Source organism: Pteropus vampyrus, unplaced genomic scaffold, assembly GCF_000151845.1.
Source record: "Pteropus vampyrus isolate Shadow unplaced genomic scaffold, Pvam_2.0 Scaffold24, whole genome shotgun sequence".
In the NCBI taxonomy this organism is placed as follows: domain Eukaryota; kingdom Metazoa; phylum Chordata; class Mammalia; order Chiroptera; family Pteropodidae; genus Pteropus; species Pteropus vampyrus.
This window is the reverse complement of record NW_011888805.1, coordinates 3,994,155-4,013,723: the sequence shown is the minus strand read 5'-3', so window position 1 is coordinate 4,013,723 and position 19,569 is coordinate 3,994,155. Positions and strand designations below refer to the sequence as shown.

The 19,569-nt window shown below is 33.8% G+C and overlaps 1 protein-coding gene across 1 annotated transcript in view; it reads left to right on the top strand.

The window, feature by feature from the left end:
- Positions 1–19,569, top strand: part of UTRN (utrophin) — a 472,032-nt gene that overhangs the window by 427,511 nt on the left and 24,952 nt on the right. The window contains exons 64-65 of the mRNA XM_023528331.1: positions 3,393–3,504; positions 17,034–17,170. Coding sequence (XP_023384099.1) covers positions 3,393–3,504; positions 17,034–17,170 — 249 coding nt within the window. The remainder of the gene's footprint in view (positions 1–3,392; positions 3,505–17,033; positions 17,171–19,569) is intronic.

Sequence of the window (19,569 nt, the reverse complement as noted above, 5' to 3'; positions counted from 1 at the left end):
TGGTCAGGAATCAAAGTGCAGCAGGATATTCAGGAGGCAACGCATGGAGAACGAGTCTGGCTGCTTATGTATGAATACCGGATTTACTGTTTCACTATATGACTTTGGATAAGTTGCCTGGCCTTCCTGAACTTGGGTTTCTTCAATTTCAAATCCTGTGAGTGTTTCCTTACAGGAATAGTCAATACATGGAAAGACTAGTGCGATACCTGTCACAGAAAGAGCAGGCATTCAATTTTTTTTATTACCAATAACTAATAACCATTAGCAGGATAGTAGTTCAGCCTCAGGTGATACTGAACTGTTTGTTGAACTGTCGCTGAGCTGTTCCATTAAGTGAAAATACCAGAAAAGCCTGAAAAATTATGCTCAGTTGAAAACAAGGTCGAAAAGAGGGGTATAAAAGGGAAAGAAAGATGATCAGGGTTCTTCGGAGAAGTAAAGAATTATAATGTAGAAATAAAAAAGAGGGTTTTCGAAAGATGGTAGAGGAGTTTGGTAAGTGCAGCAAAGAGAGTCTTTTTTTTTAATATATTTATTTTTTATGGTGACATTGGTTAACGAAATCTGATAAGTTTCAGCTGTACATTTTAACAGTAAGGCATATGTATATTTGCATCTTGTATTCACCTCCCATAGTTAGATTCCTTTCTGTCACCACATATTTGACCCTTTTTACCCCATTACCTCCCCTCTCCTCCCTCCAAGATCATATTTAAGAACAGACCTTTGATTCACATGTCTTTAATAATTTTTTTTTGGTCTATTCATGGTTTATTTTATTTTTTTAGATGCATTCTTCTGCTATTGAGCTTGCATTATATAAGTTTCTAGATACGTTCTTTTTTTATTTGTTGTTTTATTAAATAAATTAGATTGACATTGGTTAGTAAAATTGCATAGGTTTCAAGTTCAGTCCTTAGAAATTTTTGAGAGAGAACTCTCTCCATGTCATGATAAGGATGGAAGGTAGGTCTCAGGCTCAGAAAAATAACAAGGTTAGTATGTGCAAACAACTGGCTTAGACAATCTGGCTACAGCTTGAAGAAAATATGTCAGTATATTGAAAATGGGAAGATGTTACTTGCATATATATTTTCCCAGTTTTCTATTTTGAGAATATAGTTCATTTAAAATTTTTAATTTCTGAATGGAGAAAAAATATGCCTAGAGTTGACAAACCAGACCAAGCAAAGGTTTCTTTAAACTAATGGCAATTTAATGATTACACAAAGATTACACATGGAGGGAATCAATGTAAGAACAATTCCAATAATAAAACAAGGCCAAGATAGAATGGGTCCAATTAGCTCTTAGATAAAAGATTATCTCTTTCTCTGAGCTACCAGAAAGAGTGAAGAACCAGCTTTAGAAATAAAGATAGAGGAGTATGGGCATTATAGAATAACGTTAACTTCGTCCAAGTTGACTCTGTAGCAAGCTACCACTTTAGATATATTTGTTTTTCTACCACACTTTTATAAATACTGCTATAGTTTTCCTATAGCTACTTCCATGTTAAATTTTAATTAAATCTTAGATTTGCAGTATGTTTTGCAAGCTGGGAATTGTTTTAATCAGGATAATATACCACTGCTCAATAGAAGCATAAATATATTAGAAACTTAGTTTTCTTTCATTTTTTTTTACAAAGAAAACCTGTAATAGGAATCCAGGACAGAATGGTGCCTTCCCAGTCACCTAGGTCCATCATTCTCTCCTCCCTGCCAGCTTTATTGAGATATATTTGACATATAACATTGTGTAAAGTTAAGATGGTTAGTGTGTTAATTTGATACACTTTCTGCAAAATGATTACCTCTATTGTCTTAGCTAATGCATTATGTCACATAATTACCATTTATTTTTTGTGGTGGCACATTTAAAATCTAATCTCTTAGCAACTTTCAAGTATATAATGCAGTGTTATTAACTATAATCACTATGCTGTCCATTAGGTTCCAGGAACTTACTCCTCTTATAACTGGAAGTCTGTACTCTTTGACCAACATCCCCCCTTTCTTAGTTCTGGCTTTATGTTCTGTCATCCTTAACATGTGAAGGTCATGTTCCATCTTCGAGGTCACTTCATGTTAACAGAATGGCTCTTTGTAATGCCAGATCCGTTTTCCAAGAAGGGAGAAGAGGGACCATGCTTCTTCCCAACTGAGTCAATCACCTGAAATTTCAACTAGAAACCCCACCCAGTGACTCTGACTTGTATTGCTCTGGTCATCACCATCAGCATGAGAGACTGAGAAATGTAATTTTAACAGAGACCACTACCTACTAACAGTGCAAGGAACTGGTTCCAATGAAGAAAAGGAGAATGACTTTATGCCATGGAGTGATCAGCAGTAAACAAAACTTCACTTAGACAAGAAGATGCCATTCATATTAGTCAAGTCATGCTGATAAGTTAAGAAATATTATTAGTGAAGGTGAATGTTTCACACCAGGTTGCTACCCTGCCAAAATAAGGTGGATGTAGTATATACCAACTGCTTTTCTTGAGATCGATTTGCAAGAGATTTTTGCAGATCATTTTAGAAGCTACTCAGCACTTAATAGTTTACAATATTAACCTCATATGGCCTTTACGTTTTGTTTACATTTTCATTCCGTTAGTCCTGTTACTTATTATTTTTTTTCTGTGGATACGAATATATTTATGTTCTTACTATCTGCCATTCTGGCACGTGGAGGATCTTGGGAGATATTTTCTACTTGTATGCAAAGAAACTTAACATCTAGAGTTTCTCTCTTCTAAATAAGATTTTGCAAATGAAGGGCAATGTACAATATCCTTCTGGGGTAAGAGATTTACAAACACTGCTTCCATTCAAAAATGCATTGTGAGCAAGGTTTTAGTTTGCTCTTCATCACAGTGTTTTCCTTGCTTTTTAATTTTTTTTCCTAATGACTAGTTTAAATCAAATTTTAAAATGCTCATTGTAGAAAAGTAATACCTTTGTGAGGGAATTTTGACAATTATTTTATATTGATAGTATAATCCATATTTGAAAACTTCAAGTTAATAATCGTGACTCTTTGCCATTTTGCATTCAAACAGTAAGAAACTCTTTTGACATGGATATTTGTCTTCTAATCGTGTTGAAACAGATGGACATATATTTTAGAGACTTGAACTCCAAAAATTTGCCTCTTTTTTTTTTTTCCCACTTGAGAGATGTTGCATTAATTTCCCTTGTGAAATTCAAGATTCTCTTTGTCCTAATTTGGAGCTAAGCTACTAAGCAAATTCCACATTTATGGCCAATATACCTTTTGTTTCCGTGGTGATTTGGATAAATGAAATTTCTTTCATAAATGATTGATTTGGACTAAATAATAGGCATGAGAGCCAATGAACTTTCTTTTCTTCTCTCTAGGTACAGAAGCCTAAAGCATTTTAACTATGATGTCTGCCAGAGTTGCTTTTTTTCGGGTCGAACAGCAAAAGGTCACAAATTACATTATCCAATGGTGGAATATTGCATACCTGTGAGTATCGATCAAGTCACTGCTTTTTGTTTGATTGTTTGTTTGTCTGTTTTATTTTTAATATATTGCTTTTAAATTAACTAGTATCTAAAAGTATTCAGTTTATTTTGACTTAACTTTTTTGGAAAAAATTACTTTCAAGATTGCTTAACCATACATTTTTTTTTATTATTTTGTTTTAGTTTAAGTAAATATATCTATGTTGAATTTAACTCAGAATAAGTATGCTTAATAGAGGAAAATTAATTAATTAAAATTTATTTACATCTGTGTTTTAATTTTAAACAACTTTCTTGGCAGCAAGCTCTTAAGAGCTCATGCTGACATACATTGAAAATGATACTGTGTGATGAAAAATCATGTTTCTTTTAGACGTATTTAAAATGTTTTCATAATTATATATTTACGTTAACAAAATGTAGAAAATGGAGAAAGTAAAAAAAAGTCCATAAAGCTAGCTCCTGGATAAACTACTTTCTAATAATTTTCCATGTCTCTGATTTTGTTAAAATTTTATTTAGTTTTATATTTATGTAATTTTTGACCCTTTTTTTTTCACTGAACGTATTGTATAGTAAGTGTTCTCCCATGCTGTCATAGTATAATTTTTTCTTGTTACAGAATATTTTATTGAGTGAAATACTCTAATTTATCTAACCATTCTCTTAAATTTGGACATTTAGCTTACTTTCAATTTTCTGATATTATAAATAACACTCGAATATCTTTGCAAAGATAGCTCTTTTCATATATTACATAAATTACATTTCCATAGACTAAAGTACTAATAATGGATGATTTGGGTCAAGGAATATGAGTTTTTTCATGGCTAAAATGCTTCATGTAAAGTTATTTTCCGAAAGGGATTTGTGCCACTTTACATTATTGTCAAGTTGTGTTAATATCCTGATTTTACTACAGCCTCACTAACATTGGATACCGATTCTTTTTCTTTTGATCTAAAGCTATTTTCCCTGAAATTATCTTCATTTTCTATCAGCAGCTATTTTTCAGCCTCCTTCCAAATAGCACTCCAAAATTTATTCATAGAGCTATACATTTTCTTTGGTTTAGGGAATTTAGTTACTTTTTTGGATCAAAAATTGACAGAAAGGCAGCAATACTTATAAAATATACACATATAAATCTCACTCAAATTCTTAGGTATCTTCTCAAATAAATAGGTATTCTATATATAGGGGAAAACCCTCTAGACAATGTTGCAGAATTATAATAGATGACATACCCATAGTACATAATAACTTCAACTAGGAAAAAAAAAATTCCCCCAAGAAAATTTGTGGAGCACCATTTATTACTGTGATTAACATATTTATTCACTCAGCAAATAAATTTTGAGTACCTATCATGTGTCAGACTGTTCTGGGCTCCGATAATTCATCAGCGTGCTATCCAAATAGACAAGATTACTGCCTCTGCTGCTACTTTGCATTTAGGAGGAGGGCATGTGTGACATTGAGCAAGGAAACAAGTACATGAGATCATTACAGATTGTTGTTAAGTGGCTTTAAAAGAAATAAATGGATAATGATAGAAGATTAGAGGAGGCACTTTAGATAAAGAAATCAGGGAAAGTCTGAGAAGTTAGCATTTGCGTTGAGCTGGAAAGATGAGAAAGAATCCACCGTGCGGAGAACTGGTGGGGGAATATTTTTGCGGGAAGAGATGGCACACGGAGCGGTCTGGAGGTGGGGAAGAGGCTGTGGCATCACTGGGGCACAGAAGAAAGTGGAGCATATTCCACAAGGAGAGTGTGATAGGTCGCTCTGACTATATACTCTGAAGTGCCCGGAGCAAAATGAAGATGCGGGGCCCCTTGTGAAAAAATTATGGCTTTCGGAATGGCAGCGGCAGAACATTAAGCCAAACTCAGAGCACTTTTGAGTGTGGGACCCTGTGTAACTGCCCAGGTCACGCGTCCGTGAAGCTGGCCCTGGGAATGATTAAGGAACCAAACTCTTTGTGAATAAATCTCACAAAGAGTGAATTTCTCCCATCGCGAAAGGGAGAATGGTCGGGGGGCGGGGTTAAAGAGAAGGGCAGGTATCAGATGGTACAGAACTCTGTGAGAGGGTCATTGTAAAGAATTTGGATTGGGGAGAAATATGGTATTAATATTTACATGATCATAGCTAGAAATTTAGGAAACCATTTCAAAGCTAATGTCAAAATGGGAAAAATCATAGAGTAAATAAATATATGTTACGAATGTATAAAAATGACTACATAATGATGTATAGAGTAAGCAAATGTGTAAAATTACTGTTTTTCTTAGTCTTAAACACAATAATTTATAACGATTTTGCAAAATAACCATGTAATTTGAAATCTACATCTCTGTAATGTCAGTCATTGGCAAGTGGGGGCATGCTTGAGTATCATTGATACACTAATGAATTTCACTCTCCAACTACCTTTTTTTCCCCTAAGCTATGCCCCTTTACTTTTTTAAATTTTCTTGTATTTTAAAATTATAGTCGACATTCAATACTATATTAGTTTCAGGTGTACAGTATGGTGGTGGTCAGACGTATATATAACTTACAAAGTGATCCCCCCGATAAGTCCTGCACCCAACTGACACCATATGTAGTTATTACAGTGTTATTGCTTATATTCCCTAAACTGTACTTTACATCCCTGTGACTATTTTGTAACTGCCAATCTGTTCTTCTTAATCCCTTCACCTTTTTTACCCAGCTCCCAACCCCCCTCCCAGCTGGCAACCATCAGTTTGTTCTCTATCTACAAGTTTGTTTATATGGAAGCAACCTAAGTGTCTCTTATTTGATGATTGGGTAAAGAGGATTTGTACATAGATACAATGGAATATTACTTGGCCATAAAAAAAGAAATGAAATTTTACCATTTGCAGCAACATGGATAGACCAAGAGGGTATTATGCTAAGTGAAATAAGTCAGGCAGAGCAAGACAAATACCGTATGATTTCACATATATGTGGAATGTAAAAAAACAAAATGAATGATTCAACTACCATTTTTAAATTAAATTTTTAAATTATCTAAAACTCTCCTTGTTATATAGTTTTCACAAAGTTGTTATTATCACGTCTAAGGTTACGGCTTACCCTACATTGTACAGGTGAGCTTCCTTTCTGCGTATGTGCTGTGGGAGGCCCTTTGCCTCTTTCCGAAGTTTTCATAATGATCTTACTCAGCAACCTATTCATAAATCATCTCTTACCACAAGTTATCTTCTGCATTTGAGCCCACAATTTTTGATGAAAATGACTAGAAGTATATGTAAATTGAGTCTTTGAAAGGCATAGTCTTGAATTTAATAGTAGTAAATTACTTTATTTAACTGCTTTCCAAAATTTCTTTTCTTTTAATGAGCTTTATTTATGGTGTATCCATCTTTTACCCAACAGTCCCTTAAACTCATTTGATGTCTGCCTTGACAAAGAAATTCAAATACAGAATTTTCAATGCGATGATAATAAACACCACTTGAGTATTAAATGGATCAGACCTTTCCATACAGATCTTTATGTTTGTATTTCTCATAGTGCATCTTCATTTGTAGTTAGGAAAATGCTCTAGCCACATTTCTGACTTGATTTCATTCCTCTTCAAATTCCTTTCTTAGCTGAATCTCAATTTTTCTGTGTTAAAATTTGCTTTTCAAAACTTATAAGCCCTATCTTAAACCCTCAAAGTGCCAGAAATATTTCTTGGAACATGTCAGCTTATCATCTATGACAGTGTTTATCTTTAGAAGTAGGAATACTAAAGGTGTATGAATTAGCTATCATAATTTATGAAGATATTTTATGAAATTGATAATAAAACATTTATATGCAGAAACGAAGTTGAATTTTTCCTCTAAGAAGCAATTTGTTTTAAACTCTCATTCTCTCCGATCATTCTATAATCCAAATTTGTACATTTAAGAATTCTTTTATTGGGCTAAATAAGGTTTATCGAAAACAGACAACATGACATTATATTTAATACTTGTCACCATTCTCTATTCATTCAAATCCCACCTTTTCACAAAAACACCTCAGCTCTTACTTTGTGTGTAAAATCTTCCCAGACTCCTCTGGTTTTCCATCACCAAAAAATGTCATTCTGTGATTCCTACCCAAGGCCCTCGCTTCGCCAGTTAACATTTGATTCTGTGTTACCGTGCATTGTTTTCTGTGTCTGGGGCTTTTGCTGCCTCAACTGTCTTTTTAACTCCTTGAGGATTCTCTTCTTACTATGATGCTTGGTTAATTCTGATCCATAAAAGCTAAATGGAGCTAAACGAGCTCATATCTGACATTATAAATACTAATTATAGAATAGTAAAGCTGGAAAGCATATTAAGAGATCATCTAACATCCTCATTTTAAAGAAAAAAACGCTAAGTCTTAGAGAAGGTAAGTGATTGTTTAAAGTTAGTGGCATAGATTTAGTGATTTGACTCCATTAAAAGATATATATACATAGTTTAGCACATGAGCAAATGATGTTTTCTCTATGCTTGCTGGAATACTATATTCATTGGGGATCCTGTTATATACCAGGCGTATTGCTGGGGACTGGAGATACAGAGAAAATACAATGAAGGAGAGAAGACCTCTGTGTGGAGAAATTCAACAAGACTAATATTTTTTTTAAATGACTAAGCTTATGGATCAAGATAATAGTCAAAGTTTTTTTTATTACCTCTGCACTGCACCTTTGAATTTGGAGATTATCATTTATATTTAAAATAGCTGCATTTTCTATTGTTTTCATTTAATTTCATAATGAAAATTACCCTAATTGGATCTTTGAAAAAAATCATCTGTATTCTCTGTTGCAAGTAACTGAAATTTAATTAAAATTAGTAAACATTTTTGTATATTAGGACATGTAATAGTCCTTTAGGGAGAGAGAATGATGAATTTCACATATGATTTATAAGAATTTTTGCAATTTCTGACAGTGAGAGAGAGCTTGGTAGGGTTAAATATGAAGGAGACTGGAAAACGTTTGGAGATGCTACTGGGGGCAAGCACGAGTCACCGAGAAATGAGTAAATTGATTGCTAAATTGCCACAAGAGTGCAGCCGAGGTTAATTGGTAAGGATTTGCAGTCTGTGACTCATTGCTCAGCTGTTTTGGAATTAAAAGATGGAAGGTATAGTCCAAGGCCGAAGGGGTAAAGGATTCAAAGATATTGATACTGGGATGGATTTGGGCTATCCTCATGCTGAAGAAATCCCAAAGGGGGTTGAGGGGCAAGAGAGCAAGACCATGGGAGCAAGAATAGATTTATTCATAATAACAAAGTAGGAACAAGGGTCAGAGGGTTCGAGTTGGTAAAAGATTTTTCCAAGTTAGAGATTTGGGAGTGAAAGATGTTTTCGGTTGTGATGAGGCCTGAGGTGGGGCCGTATCCCAATGTGTGATTGGAGGAGGATATGAAAGGTTATGTAGATGAGATGGCCCTTAGAAGATCATCAGTACGTCTCCAGAAGTGACAGATGGTAGCTGTGTCTGGCCAAGTATAGTCAAAAGGGAATGGACAGGCACATTGGTATTAGTGGGAGATCGGGCTGAGACTAAGGAGAAAATGTTGCACACTTCTTTTTTTCTTGGCATTTGTGAGAGAGAGATTATACAGCACATAATGGAAACGATTATAGGGCAGAAGGTGTTATCATTGGATTCACTGAAGGAGAAAGGTTGAAGTTTCGGTTACAAATAAGATGTAGGGGGCTATGTTGATGAGTAGAAGAACAGAGTCCATGATAACGGGGAAAGAAAAGTAGACAGATAGAGACTATGTGTATCTGGAGAGGGACAATGGCCAGATCCATGTAGTTTGGAAAAGGAGAAATGAGACAAGACAAGAGAAAACTTTCCCATTGGTCAGTATGGATATCAGGAATGAAGGGTTAGCCTGCAGAAGGAGGTGGTTTGAGAGACAAGTTAGCTCAGGGAGACTGGATGGGGTAGTTGCAAAATTTTACTGCCAGAAAGATCATCAACATCAGCTACTCCCAGCATTCAAGTTGTTGGAGTGGAATCATTGCAAAATTTGCTGCTTACATGCTTGTTTTGGACAGGGCTAGTTTGTACTAATAATTTTGTTGAGATTTTGGTGGGAAGAGGGGAGATCAGGGAAAACATCCTTTGATTGGAAATAGCTTCTTAAGTTAATGATAACTAAACAAATTTGTATTGTATTTTAAAAGCAAATGAATGTTATTTTAAAGCAACAGGTTACAGCATATTCTTATCAATACTGGTTAACAAGTGGAAAAATAAACCAAATATTTTCAGTGTTTGTAGACTGTAGAAAAATCACAGTTTTCTATTAAAAAAAAATAGAAGATATTTTCTTTTTAAAGTTTAAATTGAAATCATATCTTTTTTAAAAAACAAACTATATGTTTAGCAAGAAACAAACCAAAAATGAAAAGAACAAAGGGAAGAACTAGAAATGATTTTGTCCACTCACCTCCATCTCTGCTGGCATCAATGTTTCCATAAAACTATAAAAATCAAGTATAAGAAAATGCTGATTCTTTCTTTGGAGAGCTCTATACTGAGTCAGTATAGTTTGTTTTTGGCAGTCTTGAATCTTCAGATGAGACTTGAGATGTCTGCCAATATGCTCAAAATGAACATCGTAGTGATTTCTCTGACCTCAGCATCTAAAAGTGGTTTTTCAGTTCATGCCCACTTTACATTGTTTTCTCAGTAAGTTGAGTTGATTTAGAGTGTGTCATTAGTTCTTAAGGTGAGGTTTGGACCAAATCTATATTACTTTGGATGACTTATTACCCTACTTATTCTTGATGCCTTGGTGATACTCTTAATTAATGCAAACTTTTTAGTTTCATATTTTTCCATTAAAACTTGAAAAAGGCTTTGAGCTTGTCAATGATTTCATCCTTTCCATGGAATTTAATGTCTGAATTTCGACTTGTTAAAATCAATCAGAACTATTAAGTTGTTATGCAATTTTTAAAAAACGATTGGAACATCTTTAAAATAAGTCATATGATAATGAAATGTACTCCTTAATAGTATGCATATACTATTTGAGACTACTGACTATACTTAAGATGTAAATTTTGCTAATGAGGATGCTCTTCAACAATGATTTTTGCACCTATGCCTGATCCAAATGATAATATTTAATTATTCTACTCATCTGCTATGACCATTATTTCTTATATAACCTTGATTTTCTTCTTTGTACTTCTTTCCTTTCTCCTGTCTTTAACTCATTCATATTTGTAATTAATATTTTAAAATCCAATGTTTCACACCCAATCTCGTCTGATCTTGGAAGCTAAGCAGGGTCAGGCCTGGTTAGTACTTGGATGGGAGACCACCTAGGAAGAAGACCAGGTGCTGTATGCATTAAAAAAATAAAAATAAATAAAAATAAATGAAAATCCAGGAATATTTTTTAAGGAATTAGATAATACTGCCATCGCAAGTTATGAATTGACCAAAGCAATTTTGGGGAGATTTAAAATCAATATGATTCTGTTTCATTATTTGCAGTTCTTTTTGATGTTTTGCTTAAGATGCTAAGTAATTAGAAATTGGGTGTTTGGGCCTTTAGGTTATTTGGCATCACTGTAATACCCCCATTTTATGTCTTGCTTTGTGGATCTTTAGTGTTAATAGAAAGAGTTTTTTGTGCTGAAGTAGTAAAACAGTTTAATATCTCACAAAAGCAAATGGAGAGGGAGCTCTGTGAAGTTAGAAAAGATTTCATGACCTTTACTTCATTCTAAAAGTTTCCAGTGAATTTGGAACATTCATTTCAAAAAAATTAAGCACCAAAAAATATCAAGATTAAATCTAACATAAAGCAATTATAAGAAAAAGATATAAGAACAAAATAATATCAGTAATAAAGGATGCCAGAAATATGTGCTCATTGAAGAGGTCAAAACTGTAACCAACTATTTCTTTTTTTAACTAAAAAAATGTGTTTGTTAATTATTTGTACTTTACAATCATAGTCGATATTCAGTATTATATTAGTTTCAGGTATACAGCTTGGTGGTTAGACAGTTAGATACCTTACAAAGTGGTCCTGCCGATAAGTCTAGTACCCACCTGGCACCATACATAGTTATTACGATATTATTGACTATATTCCCTATGCCATACTTTACATTCCTGTGGTTATTTTGTAACTGCCAATTTGTACTCTGAAAAAGAAACCCAATGTAAGACAGAACAAACGCTAAAAATAAAAATTCAGGAAAAACTCCTCCCCCTCTCCCCAAAAAAAGAAATGAAAAAGTGGAACTGTCTACTCAAATAGCATATCGCATGCCTGAGAACAGTGACTCAGAATGACCAGCACTATGGCAGATTCTGGTAAAATTACTGAACTGTAAAGTAAAAGAAAAATTCCTTTGGTCATGCAAACAAAAACACAGCTTCAAAAGGAAAGAAAACTAAATAATCATCAGAGTTTTCAACTGCAGTGCTTTATACCAAAAGAAAATGGAGAAAAGTATTTAAGAAACTTAAGGGGAAAAAATGTGTGAGCTAAGATTTTATATCCAGAAAAATCAACCTTCTTGTGTCTAGTTAAGGACACAGGACAACTATCAACAATATGCAAGAACTTGGGTGATATTGGTCCTACAAGCAGCTCTTGAGGAATTTATTAGACAGGAAACCAAAATAACTAGAGAAACAACATTCTAAGAACTGGTGGAGAGCATTAAACCTGTTGTTACCTGCAGAGCTTAAGCTGAATGGGACTAACTAGAAGAGGCTCCTATTGGACTAAGATGGGATAAATTGAGCTTTAGTAATGATAATAATTTCAATAGAGCAAAACCTATCAAGTGTGTTAAAAATCTATGAATTCATATTTAAATTTTTTTTAATTGGTCATCTTGGGAAGCTGATAGGAAACCAGTTTGTTACTGGGAAAATAGGACCATAAAAGGGAAAAATTAAACATGTAACCCTATCATTTCTGAATGAACTATACCACTGAGTGACTACATAGTAGATATGGGAATATGTTTTTATAAAATTATTTCAGCTAACAAATGAAAATGAATGATAGAATATCGCCATTTTGAAGCTCCCACCAGATGAATGGGGAGGCCTTTAGCATGGACGCTGCTAGAATCACATAGACGAGAGAACCAGACATGATGGGTCTCCTGTAATCCTACCAAACACTGCTGATAGTCTTGCCATAAAGATCAGACCTCAGTCTGACGAATTCTTTGCATCCGGCTGCCAATTCGCAGGATTGCCAAAGGACTGAGGAACATGCTGAATGTGCAATCAGCAAAATACAGACTCTAGAACTCTACAGATCAAATTGCCTGAATTTTCCAGCAGGTAAAATGTAAGGCAATTGCAAGTGTGGAAGAGACACCTGTAGATTAAAAGTGACTTAAAATATATCAGATTTTTTAAATGTGTAAGACTAAACTATAGTATCTAAGGATAGACATTGGAGTGATAAGACGATTTTTAAAAACACAAGAAGATTATTATTATAAAAATGAAGATAATAGTTGTTATGGAGAATGTGGAGGGGTTATAATTAAAACAAGGCTTGTGGAAGGAGCTTCTGGAAATGTCTGGCGAAGTTGAATCTGCTAACTAAACGTGGTCTTCATCTTATAATTCATTAAGCCATGCATTTGTTGTATATAATTTTATATATCTGTGTTTTATTTTACAATAAAAAGGATTTTTTTTTTAAATCAGTCCAGTTACAACCCTTTTAAGAGTGGTTATCTCTCCATGGTCGAAGAGCTGGTAATTTTATTCTTTTTTCTCAGGAAGGTGAGGTCTATCTAGTTGTAGATTAGACATTTCAATAAAAATTTTGTAAAAAGCAGGCATAGTATATCTTAGCAGTACTTTATTTAAAATGAAGGGAAAATTCAGAATGTAATAATAGGTATTTTAGTTGATGGCTATGGGTTTTTTCTCTTAAAAACTTAAAACTGTTTGATAGAAAAAAGAAGTGACAGAGTGCTGGTATGGTAAAAGGACCCATGTTTGCAAGAACATCTTTCTCCTTACTGACCTCGGAGGTCTGGATCTCTGAAAGTCTTAGTGTCTGTTTTCTTATGGGTCTTAAAATTGATGGTAATCTCACTTTCCTTAATGGTAAAAAGAGTTTGAAGGAAAGCTATTTATCGGGCAGAATTCTGTGCCAATATGTTACCCTCGTTTCACGTAATGAGATCTACAAAATCTTTTGTTCTCCCTCTTTCTTTATTACAGCAATAGATGAAAACCTAGTCTTTCAAGAAATGCATGGAAATTTAAAATTAGATAATTTGTGTAGTAATGAGTGATTCTTTCAATCGCATCTTCATATCATAGTATAAATAGTTATTTGCTTTTAAAAGAGAAAGAACAAAGTATTATACCTAGCATGAAGATAGAGTTGTTTGATTATACACTTTAAGATAAGTGAGTGGTCTTCTTTTTAGTTTTTTACCAAACCATTGCTCTAGCACTTTAAAACAGAGAAAATTTAGGTACTGTCATTAAATAGCACATTTGATCAGATATGTAAAAATATCTTTTAACTTTTTTGGTGACAGAATAGGCTTAATTCATTTCCTTGGCTCTGTACCAACCAAATAATCACATTCTACTAACCCGAATATAATATCTAGTTCCCATGGGATGAATTACATTTTACTTTTTCTTTTAATATTGCATACAGTTTATGGCATTAATGAATTTAGTGCCTTTAGATTACAACTGTTGGTGACAGGTTTTATCCTCAATGTGAAAATTGTTGAAGAAATAAAAATGTGTCAGTTCTGCATGAGAATGCACTAACTTTTTTCAAATATTAAATTTGAGCATTATCAGAAACTCTAATTTCAGCTCCTGCTATATAACTTTTTGGGAGGCAGATAGATGTTGTTTGTTTGATATTGGATGGATGGGTGGTTGGTTGGTTGGTTTTGCTTTGTTCTTCTATGTCTTGAATGTATTTAGCTAAAGAATATATGATGTGGAATAAGACTTGCACTTTTGAATGATATGTCATTTTACTTCCCAAGCAAGAGCTTATGTTGAAACCCAAAAGTAGATAAGCTAGAAGAACATTATGGGAAGTGAAAGAAGCCAGTCACAAAAGACCAGATATTATGTGATTCTATTTATAAGAAATATCCAGAATAGGCAAATCCATAGAAATAGAAAGTAGATTAGTGGTTGCCAGGGGCTTGAGGGGAGGAGACAGTGGGGGAAAGGGAATGACCGTCAATGGGTGCAGGCTTCTTTTGGGGTGATGATAGTGTTCTGGAATTAGGCAGTGGTGATATTTGTACAATTCTGTGAATATATGAAAAACCATTGTGTTTTTTCACTGCTCTGGCTGAGACAGGCTGGGTAAGTGGCCTGGTGCATCTGGCCTCTTCTCCCACTCACCCTACTCGAGGCTGCCTGAATGGAAAATCTGGATTTGGCCCAAGAAACACTGACCTAAGAGATGAAAACCTTTAGGTTGCCAAATGGAGAAGGCCAAGTAAAAGCTGGAGCCCATTACTTCATTATCTCCCTGTATATTAATAATGTGTTAAAAGCAGACATAGAAGTAAATTGGGTCATAAATGCTTATCTTTGCATAGGAGCCTTCTTTTTGCATTTCTATTATGGAAAGCTGCTTTCCACTTTTCGCCCTTAACTGAAATATTCAAGGTTAACAGATCTAAAAATTTAATGATCTACAGTTGCGATACCCATTGTAAAAGACCCAAATGTCCTTTACAGCAGATGACGTACCTTCTTGGCTTTATTCTCAGTCCCAGGCATTCCTTCTCTAAAACCTTCCTTCTTTACCCCCAGCTGTATTCTGCTCATTTCTCCTGTTCTGCCTAATTACATCTTAATACCCCCAAGCTATCATCTCATAGCAACCATTTTCCTCTACAGAGTGCCATGGGTTCCTTTTCTTTTCATTAACAGCTTTTTTCCTACACTTCTCTACATTTGGGAAGATCTGTGTCCACAGAACTACAGGTTTTTATATAGTTTATTCTCATTGATTCTCAGAAAAAGACTTGACACTGGGGGTCTGATGACAAGGCCCAGTGATAACGCGGGCTGCCCTTACTATACTTTTTTTCTTTTTAATAAAGTGACAATCGACTTTAGACTATGAATAGCTTGGGCTTATTCATGTTTTTTCTCTGGTCTGTAAACCTAAAGAATCAAACGTTTCTTTAATTATTTACTCGGAGCAGACATATTTAGATAGAATGAGAGCAGGTAGAAAGGAACATAACTTGCTAAGTTAAGTGTTGACTCAGAATTTAGTTGTTTTAAAAAATAATTCTATCGTTTTAGCTTCTGTTTGCCCTGCATGCTTATGAAGGGAAAGATAGACCGGGGTGGGGGGCGTGCAAGAAAGGAGGGCAGGCAGTAGGTAAGCCAATGTATTTAGCATTCAGTTTGTTATTAAGAAAAGTTCTCTGGTTTTGTAGACTGGAGTGAGGTCTAGCTAATTGTAGATTTAATAGCCAACAAGGAGTCAGATGACCAGTTTTTAATTCAGTTCTGTGCAGGTGATGTAAATATTTTAAATACATCTTCAGAAGGACTGAAGTTGATGTTTGTATAACATGTTGCAAAAACTAAGTAAGAGTTGGTGATAGAGAGTAGAAAACGAGCTTAGAGAACTAAGGGAATGGGCACTGGGGTAGATTTCAGCCCACCTCTGAAATCCGTTTTACCCATTCGCAGTCATTGCCCCTCCCCCACTGCCTCCGCCCCTCAGCCCCTGGCAACCGCTGATCTACTTTCAGCTTCTATGGATTCACCTATTCTGGACAATTCTTGTAAATGGAATCATACAATATGCTGTCTTTTGTGACTATCACTTAATAATAAATGATTGTTAAAACTAATCATTTAGAAATGCTAAGGAAACAGTAACATTTTACCATTAAAAGTGGAGTCCATGTCAAAATTATATGTTTGTACGGTTAGGAAAAGACAGAGAAAATGATGACAGTATTCCTTATAATATAAAATATTGACGTGGCCCTGCTTTTTCTCTCTTATTTACTTTCTCTTTTTCCAGACTACCGTATATATTAGCTTGTGTGAAGTCAGCATAGGCTATATAGCTCACCCTCATTTCTTCACCTTAGTGAAAAGCATATAATATCCAGAAATCTTTGTCATCCTAAATATTTAATAGCAAATTGCAACTTTTTTAGTGATAGGAACCAAGCAATAACATTGCCAAAACTAGTTTTACTTTTTGGCTCAATTTTTTAAATATTGGGCAAACGAGCTAGTTTTCCTGTTTTCAACAGGAAATAAAAATATATAACCTAATTGCTGGGTATATTTAATGATGAGTCCTGATTGCCATGTATTTTTTATGACATCGTGTTATTCCAAAAATACATAAACCTGCTGAAACCGTTGTCATTTAATTGCATCAATTTACATCTGCTCTAACTTATTGTAGATAGTTATCTCCTGTTTTAATGTGAAACGTGTAATTTTTTTCAACCTCATAGACAACATCTGGGGAAGATGTACGAGACTTCACAAAGGTGCTGAAGAATAAGTTCAGATCAAAGAAATACTTTGCCAAACATCCTCGGCTTGGCTACCTGCCTGTCCAGACAGTTCTTGAAGGTGACAACTTAGAAACGTAAGTTTAATTTAATATTAAAATTTCTGAGTACTCTGATATCTGTTATTGTCTTTTATTAAGTTAGTGACACAAGGAAAATTGTCTGATACCAAAAAGAATTTGTTTCTGTAAAATGTTTCATTCTAAAAGAGGTCAGTTAAACTTAGAATCAGTCTCTGCAACATGAATCTTTCTTATTTGCTGTTAACAATGTTATAACTAAAATTCCATGTTCGATTTTGCGTATGTTCCTAAACTTTAAAAATATGTATTAATATGTCAACCTTTGCATTGGTCATCTCTTTTCTCTTAAAAATACTTAAAGCAAATGGTAGTATTATATGCTTTGTCATTATTTTATTCATTTTTCATTTTCCCGCTGTGAGCTGATATTTTCACTATTTCTTATAATATGTTTCACAGTTATTTTATATATTTTAATATAAATTTATTAATAGTACTTAATATTTTGCTTCAGATATCTACCTATGCTAAAATCTCATCAAAATTTCACATTATATTTCTAATTTCTTTTTTCTTGAACATGAAGGCAGCAAAAGGAGATAGCTTTATATAGTATGAAATGGAATTTATTTAAATTATATAATTTGAGTTTACGAGCACAAGTGAAACAGTTTCAAGGTAGCAAAATTACTTTGGGATTTTAAAGCAAGGAAAAATATCGATTTATAGCCTGAAATGGAAAAAATATTTTTGAAAACGAAGCAGGACAAATATAAAAAGTAATTTTCAATTACTAAACAATTATATATCAAGATCAAAATAGACATGCTTTTTAAATCTTTGAATCATTTTTTAAAATATCAGCATCAATATGCTTGGGAAACAATTTTCTTGTGTTCGAATCTTGGAGAATATTAACTTTTATTGCTAATTATCACCTAGTCATAAAGAATAGTGAAGCTCTAGTTACAGAAAGATGTCCTCTCAAATGACTCTAGAAGACAAGCTCAGAAATGTGAAGTGTGGAGTTTTCTGCGTTATACAGTAGAGAAGATTAGAGGAAGAAGTATAAAGTGTTTCGAGTGCAATTTTTGCCAAGTCAAAGTTTCTTTATCTTCAGATCTCATAGAGAGAGTAAAACAGTAATCGTCTAGTTTATCATGACACTCCATGTCTTAAAGGTGTCAAAATAGAGGGATAAACTATTTGGTCCAAATATTTTTTTCTGTATAAATTCCTATAGACCAGGAGCTTTGCTACGTTTATGTGCAAATGAAATTTTTTTTTAATTCGTGTAGCCGCTAAGTAGTAGAAGAAGGCCAAAGCATAATGAATGTCTTTGTCCCTCTGTAGGTAATATTATCAGTGTGCATACGGGGGTATAATGGAGCTGTGTATGTAAATAGGTCCAAAATACCACATATACATCTAAAGCATATGAAAAATTCAAACTTTTGTTAACTATGCTTGATTTCAAACTGTACAATTAAGATATATACCTCCTAGTCATTTTTCCTTAGTTCACTTTAGAACGAATTTTACTGAAGCAATTGCAGTTTAAAGAGAGCTTTTCAAATACTTAAATCCATATGAAAGGTAGATTTTTAGTCCTCTTTGTACTGTGACTATGTATTTGTCTCTTTCTTTATCAGGTTCTATGATAATAGATTCTTATTTGTTTCAGTATCTAATATATAGTTTAACTGAGCGGAATACCTCATGATATAGACAAAACTTTACCACTTTTGGTATCAGATCTAATTAACCTTTGGAGTAACTGCTTGAAGCATAAAATTATTACATGGTATTTTTATGGGAAATTTGATAAGTTTGATCTAATGATGTGCCTTTCACTCTTTTGATAAACCATTGGCATTTTGTGCTTCAAATATCTGTATCCTTCCTATGAATCATGTAGATAGATCTTTTATACTTCTTTAAGCATTTTTGATAATTTGCCCTTTTAGTGTCAAACAATGACATCATTCATTCTTTTCTTCTTGGTTCTTTTGTTGTAGTAAAAAAAAAAAGGCGGAAATTCTTGCCAATTATTTTTTTTTTTGATTTTTGGCTGTAACTCTGAAATGCTTCATTTCATCTCACATGAATTTATCAGCATTTTTAGTGAGAGAAAAACAGGAGGAAGAAAACAAGTATATAACATTAAATCAGATGTCACAAGAGGTATTTTGAAAAAAGATTTATGAACTACTGGATAGAGTGGGCAGGTTTTCTTCTTTTTTTAATCCTAAAACATGTTCTTAGACTTGGTATATAGTTCATTTTTCTGCTAAGTCCTTGCTAGTACAGAGCCACTTAATCTTCTGGTGTAACAGTTTATGTGAGTGGGTAGTAAAAAGTTTGAGTTCGTTTATTCTTCTATTTGTGGGAGGAAAACATTGCAGAAAAACCAGTGAAGTGGTAAATGTGTTGAAGTTGTTTATGAAGCTGAT